Source organism: Triticum dicoccoides, chromosome 3B (genome assembly GCF_002162155.2).
Source record: "Triticum dicoccoides isolate Atlit2015 ecotype Zavitan chromosome 3B, WEW_v2.0, whole genome shotgun sequence".
In the NCBI taxonomy this organism is placed as follows: Eukaryota; Viridiplantae; Streptophyta; class Magnoliopsida; order Poales; family Poaceae; genus Triticum; species Triticum dicoccoides.
Genome location: NC_041385.1, coordinates 843,807,056 through 843,821,206, shown reverse-complemented (window position 1 = coordinate 843,821,206; position 14,151 = coordinate 843,807,056). Strand labels below are relative to the sequence as shown.

Genomic DNA, 14,151 nt, shown 5'->3' with positions numbered 1-14,151 from the left:
ATTTTAGTTATAGAAATTTTTCTGTTTTTTAGTTATAGAAATATCTATAGAAATGTTAGAAATTTTTCTGTTTTTTAGTTATAGAAATATTAGAAATGTTAGTTATATAGAAATGTTATAAATTTTTCCTGTTTTTTAGTTATAGAAATATTAGAAATGTTATAGAAATGTTATAAAATTTTCTGGTTTTTAGTTATAGAAATGTTAGCAATTTTTCTGGTTTTTAGTTATAGAAATATTAGAACTGTTAATTATATATATGGAAATGTTAGAAATTTTAGAATTAGTTTTAGTTAGATGAATTAGATTAATTAATGTCAAATTGTTAGAATTTGCATATAGAATTTTAGTTATCACAATCCAATCATTTAAAAAATGTTACTTTTTGCGGACATATAGTATTTGTTCTCGACGATATGCCTGGCCCGTATCCTCGCCGTCGACCCGTTCGCGACGACGTCATGCTTCAGAGGACCAATGTCTGGGACTGGGCTCCGCCGGGCTGGCACTGGGAGGTGCTACCTGGAGGGGGGCGCCGCTTGGTGAGGAACCCAGCCTCGGGTCCCGCCGGCGACCCTGATCTCCTTTGGTGGCGTTCGCATGGGCCACATTCGGTGCAGAGGCAGTCGGCCCCGCCGGAGGTGGTGCGTCGCCGTGTCAGGGAGGAAGACGAGCACGTCTATCGCTACATGGCTGCTATGGACAACGTCAGGTTCTCCACTATTTGGCAGGTTCTCTGGGCAGATGACCGGCGATATGATCCTGTGATGGTTCCTTCTCTTTGGGTGTCCACCGCCCGCGCCCCAGGAACCGCGAGTGGCGCCCTAGATTATTCTGTAGTACTTGATCTTTATTAGGTACCTAGCCAGTGATGTATTTGATATATAATATTCGAGATTATATATATTATTCGAGACGATGATGTATTCAAGATTATATATCAATCGAGACGGTGCATATATTATGTACTATATAATTCAGTTTTTCCTTATTGATTGCATTCATGCATTGTAATTTGAATACTAAATTGTTTTATATTTCTTCTGTATTAGTTAAGTAACAGCTATTGCGGACAATACTGGCAGAGAGAGAGAGAAGAGGAATTGTTCGACATCATACATAGCCCTGGCAGGCTAGATGATCTGAATGAAGCAGATGACGGCTCCCAATATCTGAACAATACCGGAGAGGGTGATGAAAAGATATTCGATCTCGACGACCGAGCTGATGAAGTCATGAACTATGATTCTGATTATGATGACACAAACAATGTTTATTATGACACAGACAATGCTGGTCTTCAAATAACAAAGACTACCGACGAGGTATATTTATATAAGCAGGCATCATGGTGATAGATCATCACATGTTTTTTTATTTGAAGATCGAGCAAATCTGCTTCTACAGACAGCAGGACAAAGCGAGGCCCGGGCAGAAAGTTGAAGGACGGTGTAAAGTACAACATCAAATCCACCAAACCTAGTGGCGAACCCCTCACGCCTAAGAACATTGCCAACAAGTGGACTCGTCAGTGCGGAGTTCTTGTGAAGGACCAACTCCCGATCTCCATTCAAGAATGGAAAGAGCCAAAAACTAAACGTCCATGTGTTACTTGGGTCGACGACAGAGCAAAAAATCCTTTGGGATTCTTTGATGGAACATTTCACCCTACCAGATTATTTCACTAAAACAGATGTGGACAAAGTCAGGGCGCTGCTCTTAAGAAGATAGCAATTGCATTCAACACCCACAAGAAAACTGTATGGGCCAACTACCTCGCTGCAGAAAGGAAGACTCCAGAATTCACGGGAACACTGGAGAAGCAAAGAGAACACTGGGACGATTTCGTGAAATTCAAGGATTCAGAATTATCTAAGGAACGGTCGATAAAAAACAAGGCCAATGCCGCAAAAAAGGCGCAGTTCCATAGGCTAGGTCCAGGTGGCTACGCGGTGGGAATGCCTAAGTGGGATAAGTCTGAGCAAGAGATGGAGGATGCAGGGTTCACTCCGGTTACTAGCAGCTGGCCCCCAGGTGCAGAACTTGGTTCTATGCGCATGGGGGGCGTTGGACCCGAAGACAGGTCTGGTTTCACAGAAGGCAAGTCTAAAAGGAGCCGAACAAAAGATACTTGACGCAATAGAAGAAGATCGAACGGGGGTGTTCATGCCCAACAGAGAGCACGACGAGCTTACGCGCGCCCTGGGAAATCCTGAACACCCGGGAAGAACACGAGGCAAGGGCGTTATTCCCTGATATGAGGGCTTTTCGGACTGGAATGACGACTACAGGTCCCGTGCAAGAAAGAAGATGGAGGAGGAGAAGAAGAGGAAGTTGGAGGAGGAGCAGAGGAAGCAGGACGCAGAACGCCTTCAAGGCCTAGAAGAAAGGCACGCGGACTTGGCACTCAAATTCCAGTAGCAGGAGCAGCAGATCGACTCACTTAGCTAGGAAAGGGGGTCTCAGCAGCGGCAACAGCAAGCGGATGATCGTCCATCATTGGATAGCACCATCCCATCCATGCCGAGAAGCGGCGGTTGTTCTGCCCCGGGCGACACATTGCTGGATACATACCCTGTGGATGACATCATAGAGAACACTAACTGTGAGCTACACTCCAAAATGAAGAACATATCCATGAAGGTGGCGGATGGCGTTGCTTTCACAATTACCCCCGAAGCAACCTTCCATTGCATCCCGATTCCAGAGAGCTATGCTCGTGTCATGGTTGATGAAGTGGTGGAGCCATATTCGATGCTAGCACTTGACATTGCTGGAGGTGACGGCGAGCGCACACTGGGAGAGGCCATACATCGTATCATCCTATGGAGAAAGGATTGCATCATCTTTCCAAGTCCACCGACACCGCATCATCTGCCGACTCCTCCTCGAAGTCCGCCACCGAGTCAGCAGACTCCCGCTCCTCCAAGTCCACGAACGTGTGACCCGACTCCTCCTTCAAGTCCGGCACAGCATCAGGCCACTCCTCCGGTTTCAAGTCCGACACAGTGTCAGGACACTCCTCCTGCTTCAAGTCCGGCACAGCGTCAGCCACGTCAGCCATCTCCGCCGTCTCAGCAATCGCAGAAGAGACACGCTGCAGCTATGGTGCGTAGCTGTACGAGTCGAGATAGTTCAGGAACTACAGGCGAAGACAAGCGATATAAATATGGTCCAAGCCTCGCTCTTCCAGAGAGCCCTTACGACATGACCGAGGAGCAAAACACAGCCATAGTGCAGGCCCAAGTGGACGCCCATTTTGCACCAAAACCGGCACCGCCGCCAAGGGAGAAAGTGCCTGAGGAAAAGATTGACCACTTCATTCGTATGGCTAGAGCACCAGCTCCCAAGCCTGTTGACTCAGACTATGAGCGCCAAATCAGGAAGTCACATCGAGCACGACTACAGAAGGAAGCAAGCTCGAGCTCGAGCCAACAAGCAGCGGGCAAAAAATGCGGGAAAACCATTCCCCAGCTGGGAGAACAGGCGACGGAATCGATCCCCCCGCTTGTTGTGCCAACAACACATGAGAGGAGTATGCGCGCCCAATATTATTGTGGGCAAACCGTTAGCGTTCCCTAGCTTGGCGATGTTGTAATAACAGAGGAGCATATAATGCAAGCTGAAATGCTCAAGATCTCTGTTAGACAACTCCTCAAAATTGAGCCTATGTCTCCGCTTAGAGAATCGGAAATAAAACGGAAATATGTCCGGGACCAACCTTTGGTCGAGCCAGAAAAGGTCAAGAACCTCCCAACGAGAATGTATGAATTGCATCAATGGTACATGAACATTACCAAGATTTCCAATCGAGAGTCCCTCATGGTGAATGTCAAGGAGGAGCATTACTTCCATGAGAAAGCTCTGTCCGTTGAGTATTCAGAACTATTTCAGTTATACAATCAAGACGCACTCGACAAATCTATCGTCAGTTGCTATTGTCTGTAAGTGATTTCTTTCTGTAATTTTTTATCAATCATTACATGTAATTATCCTGACTATATATTCTTTTCTGTGGTATTATATGCAGGATGAAGATGTATGAAATGAAAAACTCTGGACGCTATGGCATTGGGTTCATTGACCAAAATACCATTAATGAGTACACATGGAATCTTTCAACTTCTCGAGATAGTTTAGAGGAAAGCATGCTGGAGTTTTTCAAGCGCCTCAATACCAGTGAAGATATACTACTTCCTTACAACTTCTTGTGAGTCACACTCTCTTGTACTACAAATTCTGTTTTTGCTTACTAGCTAGCTAGATGTTAATAATTAAGTGTATAGGGTTTACGGTAGTTGATTAGTGTTATGCACATGCCCGCTTAATTAAGACATGCAAACGTGTGCGCATGCAGTTTCCACACGGATCTTGTTAGACATTAAAGTTGACAAAGGAACAGTTGAAGTACTGGACTCACTACTGAAAGAAGAAAAAGACTACACCATCGTGAAGGGGATAGTCATCAGGTAATTTCAATCATTATTAACTATATCTCGGCCTATTTAGTTTGTCATTTCCTGATATGAACTATTCAATAACTCTTTTATTAATTTTCTTTGCCGGCGGGCAGGGCTTAGGCAAAGTTCATCAAGATGACTCCAGGCAAATGGGCAAAAAAGTTGTTTTGGTATCGACCAAAGGTAATTAATGAAGTAGTACTAGCTAGCTAGCTAGCTACCATCTCTTTAATTCTTGTTTCAATACCATTAGTTAATTATCATGCTTGATTAATCATTATCTGATTCAATTCCATTCTCGTAAAGGCCCTGAAGCAGGCGCCGGGGAATGATCTGTATGCATTCTACGTTTGCGAGAACATTCGCATGATGGCGTCCGAAAGGAGCAGATCTCAAAGACAGGACTGGGTACGTTTGTCAGAACACTATTCACACCATTATCGATATCTAGTCACACAACTAATACACATGCATATTGATCTTCTTCTTAACAGTTCAGAGAGGTGCGGGGTAAGCTCCTACCAGCGGACCGCATACTAGCACTTCAAGAGGAAATAGCGGGATTTTTCCTTGACCAGGTCATAGATCCCAAATAAGAATACTATTATCCGCTACCGCCCTATGAACCACTTGCCATCGTGCTCCGAAGGCACCAAGGCAACATGTAGGAGAAATTGTATATGTATATACATGTGTATGTGTGAATAATTGATGGTGTTGGTTGTGAGATGTTCGATGATATATATTTATATATATATATAAATATGTGGCCGCGGTTCTATGTACGAGAAAATCTATTTATATATATGCATAACGTGTACAATTTGTAGTATCGTAAAATCCCAGCAAACAAAAAAGAATTAAATGAAAAACATAAAATTAATGAAAAATAAAACTAAAAACACCCCAAACATTTAGTACCGGTTGGTATTACCAACCGGAATACCAACCGGTACTAATGGTCTACCAGCACTCGGGCCTGACCCGTGCCACGTGGTGGTACTTTAGCGCCGGTTCATGAGGAACCGGTACTAAAGGGGAGGGGGGGATTTAGTCCCCACTCTTTAGTGCCGGTTGCCGAACTGGCATTAAAGGTCGTTACGAACTGGTGCTAAAGCCCGGTTCTGCACTAGGGGAGGTCTTCTTCTCATTCGAAGGCTCCGACCTATATATGGATTGATCCACAGCTGGAGAGTGGATTTCATTCTGCCTCTGATTTCTTGCAGTCCTGGGGGATCCTCGACGCTGGCTAGGAATCCCCGCTGTTAGAGTATACGTAGAATACTGCGTACGGACTGTGTATGTAGCACGACCTCAGGTCAGTGCGTGTGCGTGAGTAGTGGGCACGATGGCTGCCCACGATCGCCCCTGGTAGTGGCACACGATGCCTCTGTAACCTGTATATACTGATGGCCACAGAGCTAATGCATGTGTGCTGAATCCCATAGCTTCTCTTCCTCCTTCATGGTATCAGATACCGACGACCGGCTTCCTCCTCCGGCTCCGGTCGACGATCCCGCTTCCGCCGCTATGGTCGATGGCCCCAGCTCTCCTCCTCCTCCCCTTCCGATGGCCTCGGCGTCCCTGTCGCCGATGAACCACCACCACCACCTGCCCTGCTCCCAGCCGCCCCGGTTGCGGTTGCTCACCCGGCCGTGCGCCCCGTCGCCCCAATCACCACCGTCGTCTCCTCCTCGGTGTTGCAGACCATCGACATTCGCCGCCATGTCCCTGTCACCCTCAACTTACTGGCCGGCAACTACGCCCAGTGGCGCCGCCACTTCGACACGGCCATCGGGATGTTCGGTCTCCGCGACCACGTCGACGCCGAGGCCGTCCCACGCTTCGACGACCCCGACTGGGCGATGGCAGACCATGCTGTGGTGCACTGGCTGAACACCACCGTCGCCCCCGATCTCCTGGACGCCATCATGGCGGCGGACGACACCGCGCTCACCGTCTGGACGGCGATGGACGGGATCTTCCGCGACAATCAGCTCGCCCGGGCTGTCTACATCTACGCTGAGTATCACGCCGTCGTCCAGGGCGACCTCACCATCATGCAATACTGCACCAAGCTGAAGACGTACGCCGACCAACTCCGCGACCTCGGCCAGCCGGTGACGGAGCCGCGACAGGTTTTTCACCTACTGCGCGGCCTCAACTGCCAGTACCACGGCGCCATCCCTCACATCACCGCGCAGTCTCCGCTCCCGTCGCTCCTCCAGATGCGTTCCTTCCTCCTTGAAGAACACCGCGCTGAGCAGACGGCGCGCCTCCAGGGCACACATGCCCTCGTTGCCGGCCGTGGTGCCGCGACGCCACTTCCCTCGGCCCCCGCTGCGCCCCCCGCGGTGCCTGACTCCTCTGGTAGCGCGCGTGGTGGCCGTGGCCGCCGCCGCGGCCGTGGCAATGGCACTGGCGGTGCGCCTTCGCCGCAGCCGCCGCCCCGCGTCCCCGGCTTGCCCGCTCCCGCGCCCGGCACCAACTCCTGGACCGGGCTCGTTCAGGCGTGGCCCATGCCCTGGCGTGCCCCCGATACCGGCGTGCTCGGTCCTCGCCTCGGGACTCCGCCTCAACAGGCCATGTACGCCGCTCCCGCGTCGCCCCTTCCCGTCGGTTACGGCTACGGTGGCTACGCTCCTGCGGGGTACGTTCCCGGCTACGCTCCACCGCCTCCTGGTGCGCCACAACAGCCCCTGGACATGGCCTCTCTCCAGGCTGCGCTTCACAGCGCCACGGCAGGGCCGTCGTCCTCCGGCAGCTCCGACTGGTACATGGACTCCGGCACGGCCGCCCACATGACCAATTCGCCCGGTACTCTCCAGACCTTGCTTCCTTCTTCTTCTTCCTCGCACATTATTGTTGGTAGCGGCGAGCACCTTCCGATTACGCACACTGGCTTTGGCTCGCTCATCACTAGCACATCCCCTATCCAGCTGCGCAACATCCTTGTCTCGCCCTCCCTCATCAAAAACCTTCTCTCTGTCCGCCAAATTTGTCATGACAATCCCGTTTCCGTGGAATTTGACTTATTTGGTTTCTCTGTCAAGGACCTTTGAACTTGGGCGGTGATCCTCCGATGTGATTCCACTGGCGACCTTTACTCTGTGGCGGCGGCTCGGCGACCTACTACACCTCCTTTTGCCGGCGTCGTCACCGCAGATCGCCTGCACCAGCGGCTCGGGCATCCTGGGTCTGCTCAGCTCCAGCACATAGCTAGTCATTTCCCCTTTAGCTTCAAGAAATCAGCGCCTCACTCTTGCCATGCATGTCGCCTTGGCAAGCATGTGCGCTTACCATTTTCTGAATTTGTCAGCTGTACATATTTTCCCTTTCAGTTACTACATTTGGATGTATGGACTTCTTCGGTTGCCAGCGTTTCTGGGTATCAGTTTTACTTAGTACTCCTCGATGATTATACCCACTACGTCTGGACCTTCCCTCTCAAACACAAATCAGATGTCTTCCCTATCCTGCGCGATTTCTACACCTATGCTCGTACTCAGTTTCAGCTGCCTGTCTTCTCTGTCCAAACTGACAACGGGCGCGAGTTTGACAGTCACGCCACACGCGCTCTCCTTGCCGCCCACGGCACCGTCCTGCGTCTCTCCTGTCCGTATACTAGTCAGCAGAACGGCAAGGCGGAGAGAACTCTCCGCACCCTCAACGACAGCGTGCGCGCGCTCCTCCTGCACGCGTCCTTGCCGCCACGGTTCTGGGCCGAGGCTCTGAACACTGCCACTTACCTGCTTAACAGGCGACCATGCCATCACAGCTCGCCGCGCACGCCGCACGAGCTCTTGCTCGGGGTTGCCCCCGACTACAGCCTGCTCCGTGTTTTTGGCTGCCTCTGCTACCCCAGCGCTGCTGCCACCGCGCGCCATAAACTCGCCCCACGCTCCATGGCTTGTGTCTTCCTCGGATATCCCTCCGATCACCGCGGTTATCGCTGTCTTGACCTTGCATCCAAATGCGTCATCACCTCGCGTCATGTATACTTCCACGAGGACATCTTCCCCTACGCCCATGGTGTCGCATCCACCCCTTCGCCGCTGCCTCTGCCCCTTAGCACGCCGCCAATTCTTCAGATCACCAATTCCCCCTCCTCTCCGCCTGCTCCTCGTCCCTCTTCGACGGGGGCCGTCAGATCCAGTCTGGACAGCATCGCGCCTGCGTCTGCTCCCGCGCCCCTGGTTCATTCAAACAGGGCCGTTGGATCATCCGTGCATGGCTCACGCCCCCTGACTCCAGCGCGCGTTCTGCCCGTTCAAACTCCGCCGTTGCCTCGTCATCGCATGGCTCCGGCTCGTCATCCTCAACACCTGCTACCAGTGCATGTCCCCCGTCTGCTGCACAAGCTCCGCCTGAACCACCGCGGCATGTGCTTACGCGCACCCAAACTGGCGTCTTCAAACTGAACCCCAAGTACTACGACGCCGCCACGGCATCATCCTCCGCCGCGCTCTCCCTTGTGCCAAGCTCCGTGCGTGTCGCCGTTCGCGACCCGCACTGGCTCGCCGCCATGCGCGAAGAGTACGCGGCCCTCGTCGCCAACCGTACTTGGGAGCTCGTTCCGCGGCCACCCGATGCCAATCTGATCAGCGGCAAGTGGGTCTTCAAGCACAAATTTCGCGCCGAAGGCTCTCTCGAACGTTACAAAGCGAGATGGGTGGTCCGTGGGTTTCATCAGCGCGCCGGCGTCGACTACGGCGGGACCTTCTCTCCGGTGGTCAAGCCGGCCACCATTCGCGCCGTGCTCACCATTGCTGCCTCGCGGCAGTGGCCGGTTCATCAACTCGACGTCAAGAACGCGTTTCTGCACGGGACACTTGCTGAAGAAGTGTATTGTCTTCAGCCCGCCGGCTTCGTCGACGAGCACCAGCCGCACCACGTCTGTCGCCTGAACAAGTCGCTGTATGGGCTTAAACAAGCCCCCGCGCCTGGTTCCAAACCTTCGCTGGCTTCTCAAGACGATCGGCTTCAATGCAACGCGCTCCGACAACTCTCTGTTCACCTACACCAGCGGCGACGACGCGGCGTTCCTCCTGCTCTACGTCGATGACATTGTCCTCACGGCATCCACGCCGGCGCTCCTTCATCGCATCGTGCACCGGCTCACCGACGCGTTCGCCATGAAGGACCTTGGTGCCCTGCGCTTCTTCCTCGGCATCCAGGTCACGCGCACGCCGGCTGGCTTCTTCCTCTGCCAGAAGCAGTATGCTGAGGAGATTCTCGAGCACGCGGGCATGGACACGTGCAAGCCTTCACCCACTCCGATCGACATGAAGGGCAAGCTTCCTCAGGCTGACGGGCCATGCGTCACCGATCCCTCGGAGTACCGCAGCCTCGCCGGGGCTCTGCAGTACCTCACCATCACCAGGCCCGAGCTCGCCTATGCCGTGCAACAGGTCTGCTTGCATATGCACGACCCACGCGAGTGTCACCGTGCTCTCATCAAGCGCGTGCTACGCTACATTCGCGGGGCGCCCGCCCACGGTCTGCATCTCCATGCTTCTCCGACGCTGGATCTCCGCGCCTACACTGACGCTGACTGGGCGGGTTGCCCCGACACTCGCCGGTCGACGTCTGGCTTCTGCATCTACCTCGGCGACGCCCTCATCTCCTGGTCGTCCAAGCGCCAGGCCACGGTGTCGCGCTCCAGCGCAGAAGCAGAGTATCGCGGCGTTGCCAATGCTGTGGCCGAGTGCGTCTGGCTTCGTCAGCTCCTTGGCGAACTCCTCCTCCCCGTTCGCACGGCGACCGTGATCTACTGCGACAATGTCTCCGCCTGCTACCTCTCCGCGAACCCAGTGCTTCACCGGCGCACCAAGCACGTGGAGCTCGACATCCACTTCGTTCGGGAGCGTGTGGCGCTGGGCCAGTTCAGAGTTCTTCACATCCCCACCACGCAGCAACTCGCCAATGTCATGACCAAAGGGCTGTCCACGGACGTTTTTCTTCAGTTCAGGGACAGTCTTTTCGTCGCTCCGGCCGACGTCAAGACTGCGGGGGTGTTAGAGTATACGTAGAATACTGCATACGGACTGTGTATGTAGCACGACCTCAGGTCAGTGCGTGTGCGTGAGTAGTGGGCACGATGGCTGCCCACGATCGCCCCTGGTAGTGGCACACGATGCCTCTGTAATCTGTATATACTGATGGCCACAGAGCTAATGCATGTGTGCTGAATCCCATAGCTTCTCTTCCTCCTTCACCCGCGATACTCTATCTTCCTCACGTGATATTTGATTCTGTCGACGACGATCGTGGCTACATCGCTGGTGGCAGCCCCCGTCGAGAAAGTCACCGCCGAGTAACCTCGGTGCAGAACCCTAGATGTGGTACTGCTTCCCGTCGTAGTCCTGCAGCTCAACGTGACCACGTCGCCGCCCTGCTGTACATGTGGTGCCGTGCCGTATCCCCTTATAAGATTAACCCAACTCAGATCAACCGATACGGCCCTGTAGCCATCAAATCGCATCTTGTTCTCTCGTGCGCTGAGTAGGCAGCGACTAGCTAGTACGTGGCTAGCATCCTACGTACGTGAAGAATCGATCAAGCAGCCAGCTAGCTACCTTCCTGGTACGTGCGTGTCTCCATCAAGATTCGATCAGCTATTGAGTTAGCTTTCAACTATGTAAGTGCAGTCTGCGTACGGCCGAAAAGTACTCGGCCAGATCAACGACTGCGTGATAGCAGTTGACGTACAAGGATTGGGCCAACAATTGATATCTAGAGTTTTGGTGTATTGACGTGATTTTCGCCTATAAATCCTACGCCATTTGCGATCCTTCTCCCACACCCACCCCTCTCTCTCCCTCTCTCTCTCTCGTATCTGATAATCATAGTCTTGAGGTGGTGATCTGAAGATGGCAGAGAAGAAAATTGATGTTGTCGTAGGAGGATGGCAAGTGATGGCCACTGATGATCACCTGAAAGCTGTGGGAGACATGGGCAAACAGGGGCGCGTGCTGGTGGAAGGTTTCGCAGTGCAGGAGCCGCCGGTGGATGCGGAGGCTGCAGCCCAGCGCCAGGCGGCGGTGGCAGCCCTCCTTGCCGGATTCGCCCACCACCTCCAGGAGAGGACCGCCCATCACATGGGTACGTATGCGATCGCCGACGTGATGCGGGCCACATGCAAACTTAAATTTTATATAATCATCGTACCTCCAAATCCAAAATCACAGCAACCAAGGAGAACAATTTATTTGTTTTTTTTTGGCGGGAAAAGGAGTACAATTTTCTAACGTGCTAGTGATTTGGCATTGGCAGGGTACCCATTTAATCTAGACTTCGACTTCAGCGTCCTCGACCAATTCCAGAGCTTCTCCATCAACAACCTGGGCGACCCTTTCATCGAGAGCAACTATGGCGTGCACTCTAGGAGGTTCGAGGTTGCCGTGCTCGACTGGTTCGCCCGCCTATGGAACATCCAGCAGGATAAGTATTGGGGATACATCACCACCGGCGGAACCGAAGGGAACCTACACGGCCTACTAGTTGGGTCAGTATAACCATTTGTGTGCACCCGGGTCATTAATTTACAACACATGAATTTAACTTTTATTTTCATCCATTTCGCCAAGAATCTGGACACGTATAGTTATTTCACTCGGTTTTAAACGAATACATTAATTTCAGATGAAATTAACATTTGCAGGAGGGAGATTTTCCGTGATGGGATTATATATGCATCTTGTGACTCACACTACTCCGTCTTCAAGGCGGCTAGGATGTATAGAGTCGAGTGTGTCAAGATTGACACTCTTGTTTCCGGAGAGATGAACTGCATAGATTTTAAGTCCAAGTTGTTGATGAACGCAGGGAGGCCTGCGATTGTCAATGTGAATATAGGTTACCATCTTGATTTTACATTTTGATTCAGATGGTTAAAACTGGCTTTGCTTGAGTGTCCCTAGGTGGTTCATGTTGACGCACTTCCTTTTTTTTTTTGCTTTTGTTTCTTTCAGGAACGACCGTCAAGGGAGCCATTGACGATCTTGACAACATCATAAGAACACTAGAGAAATGTGGGTTCCGAGATCGATTCTACATTCATTGCGATGGTGCTCTGGCTGGCCTTATGATGCCATTTATCAAACAAGTGGGTGGTGTTGAGATACGTAATTACCACATGTTGTACCAAATTTGATTTTTTTAATAAATTGAGAAAATGACCTAACTTACTTACTTTTATTTTATTTTCCTCTAGGCACCAAAGGTGACATTCGACAAACCTATTGGAAGTGTGAGCATCTCAGGCCACAAGTTCATGGGATGTCCAGTACCATGTGGTGTGGTAATAACAAGGCTCGAGCATGTAAAAGTGCTCTCCACTGACATTGAATACATATCATCTAGAGATGCGACGATCATGGGGAGCCGTAATGGGCACTCGCCCTTGTTCTTGTGGTACACCCTGAACAAGAAGGGTTGCAAAGGCATCCAGAAAGAAGTTGAGAAGTGCATGAGAAACGCCCGTCACCTTACAAGCCGTCTCAGGGAGAAGGGGGTGAGTGCATTCCTAAATGAGCTGAGCAGCACGGTGGTGTTTGAGAGGCCGCGGGATGAGTCATTCATGCACAAGTGGCAGCTTGCATGTGAGGGGAGCATTGCACACGTTGTGGTAATGCCAAATCTAAGTGTGGAGAAACTCGACGGCTTCGTCGAAGAGCTCGCTGTCGGAAGAAGGATGTGGCATGAAGATGAAGGGTTTAGCGTGTTGTGTGTTGCAAAGGACATTGGGGAAGAAAATTGCCTCTGCGATGTGCATGACAAGAATTCAAGAGCCACATAAGATCGTTGGAGGATTGGAGAATGAATCGTATAAACCTGAGTTTTTAAGGGCACATTTGATTGATCTGGCTTTCATAATTTGGACCTAAATGGCCATTATCATCATTTTATTTTGTTACATCGTCTGCGATTGTGGCATGTATTTATTTATACATTGGTTAACCAATTGATTGATTTGGTGTTTTCTATTGTGCATGGTTTCAAATTATTTTATTTGCATCATGCTTTCTCCGGAAGAACCACACGGGGTAGCAACTTGTTGGGCCCCCAAGTGCAAATGTTTCCAGCTAGAACCTAGTTTCCCTCTGTTAAGCAACCAAGGTTACCAATCCATGAATCAAAGGTTCCTGGTTAAGTGATAAGCCCTACAGCACAATTGAGTACATCCTTGAGTTTGTAAAAATTCTAGTGAGGTTGTCAATCTCACTAACTTTCCTAGTTGTAACAATTATATTCCTCCCAGTCTCATTCTTCAACCTCTCGCTGCACACATCCATCCTCGTCATGTTGCATCCCACCTCTCCCCCTCCTGTAATAGCGTGCAACAAGGTCGGCCACCCATGCCACCCTACTAACGGGACAACGCGGGGGCTGCTGCAAGCGGGGAGCCATGGCCTGCTGCAAGTCGGTTCCTTTTATTGACGTCAATGGCTACAACCGACGACGGTGCTGCAACCATTGTTATTTTTTGCTACGACCAGCGACAAAATTTGTTGGAACTGGCACGGCGGGATGTTGGGATGGCATGCACGACGAGCTACAACCGGGGCGATGTCATATTTTTTGCTACCATTGTCAGCGTTTGCTATGACCGCTGACAGAAATTGCTGTGACGACAAAGGCCATGCTTTTTTGACCAGCGAGGCGTCTTCCTCAGCGGCGCTGGAAGATG

General features: G+C 51.3%; 1 protein-coding gene across 1 annotated transcript; it reads left to right on the top strand.

The window, feature by feature from the left end:
- The first annotated feature begins 11,332 nt into the window (after positions 1-11,332).
- LOC119280272 (serine decarboxylase 1-like) lies at positions 11,333-13,260 on the top strand. Its single transcript, XM_037561177.1, has 5 exons — positions 11,333-11,564; positions 11,736-11,967; positions 12,124-12,317; positions 12,434-12,567; positions 12,676-13,260. The coding sequence occupies exons 1-5, from the start codon at positions 11,333-11,335 to the stop codon at positions 13,258-13,260; spliced, it is 1,377 nt and encodes a 458-aa protein (XP_037417074.1).
- Positions 13,261-14,151: the final 891 nt, after the last annotated feature.

What these genes read in the sequence shown, in the direction of transcription:
- LOC119280272 (XM_037561177.1), top strand. Translation starts at nt 11,333, where the DNA reads ATGGCAGAGAAGAAAATTGATGTTGTCGTAGGAGGATGGCAAGTGATG. An exon ending in GATTGTCAATGTGAATATAG is followed by an intron (nt 12,318 to 12,433) that starts GTTACCATCTTG and finishes TGTTTCTTTCAG; the next exon opens with GAACGACCGTCAAGGGAGCC. An exon ending in TGATGCCATTTATCAAACAA is followed by an intron (nt 12,568 to 12,675) that starts GTGGGTGGTGTT and finishes ATTTTCCTCTAG; the next exon opens with GCACCAAAGGTGACATTCGA.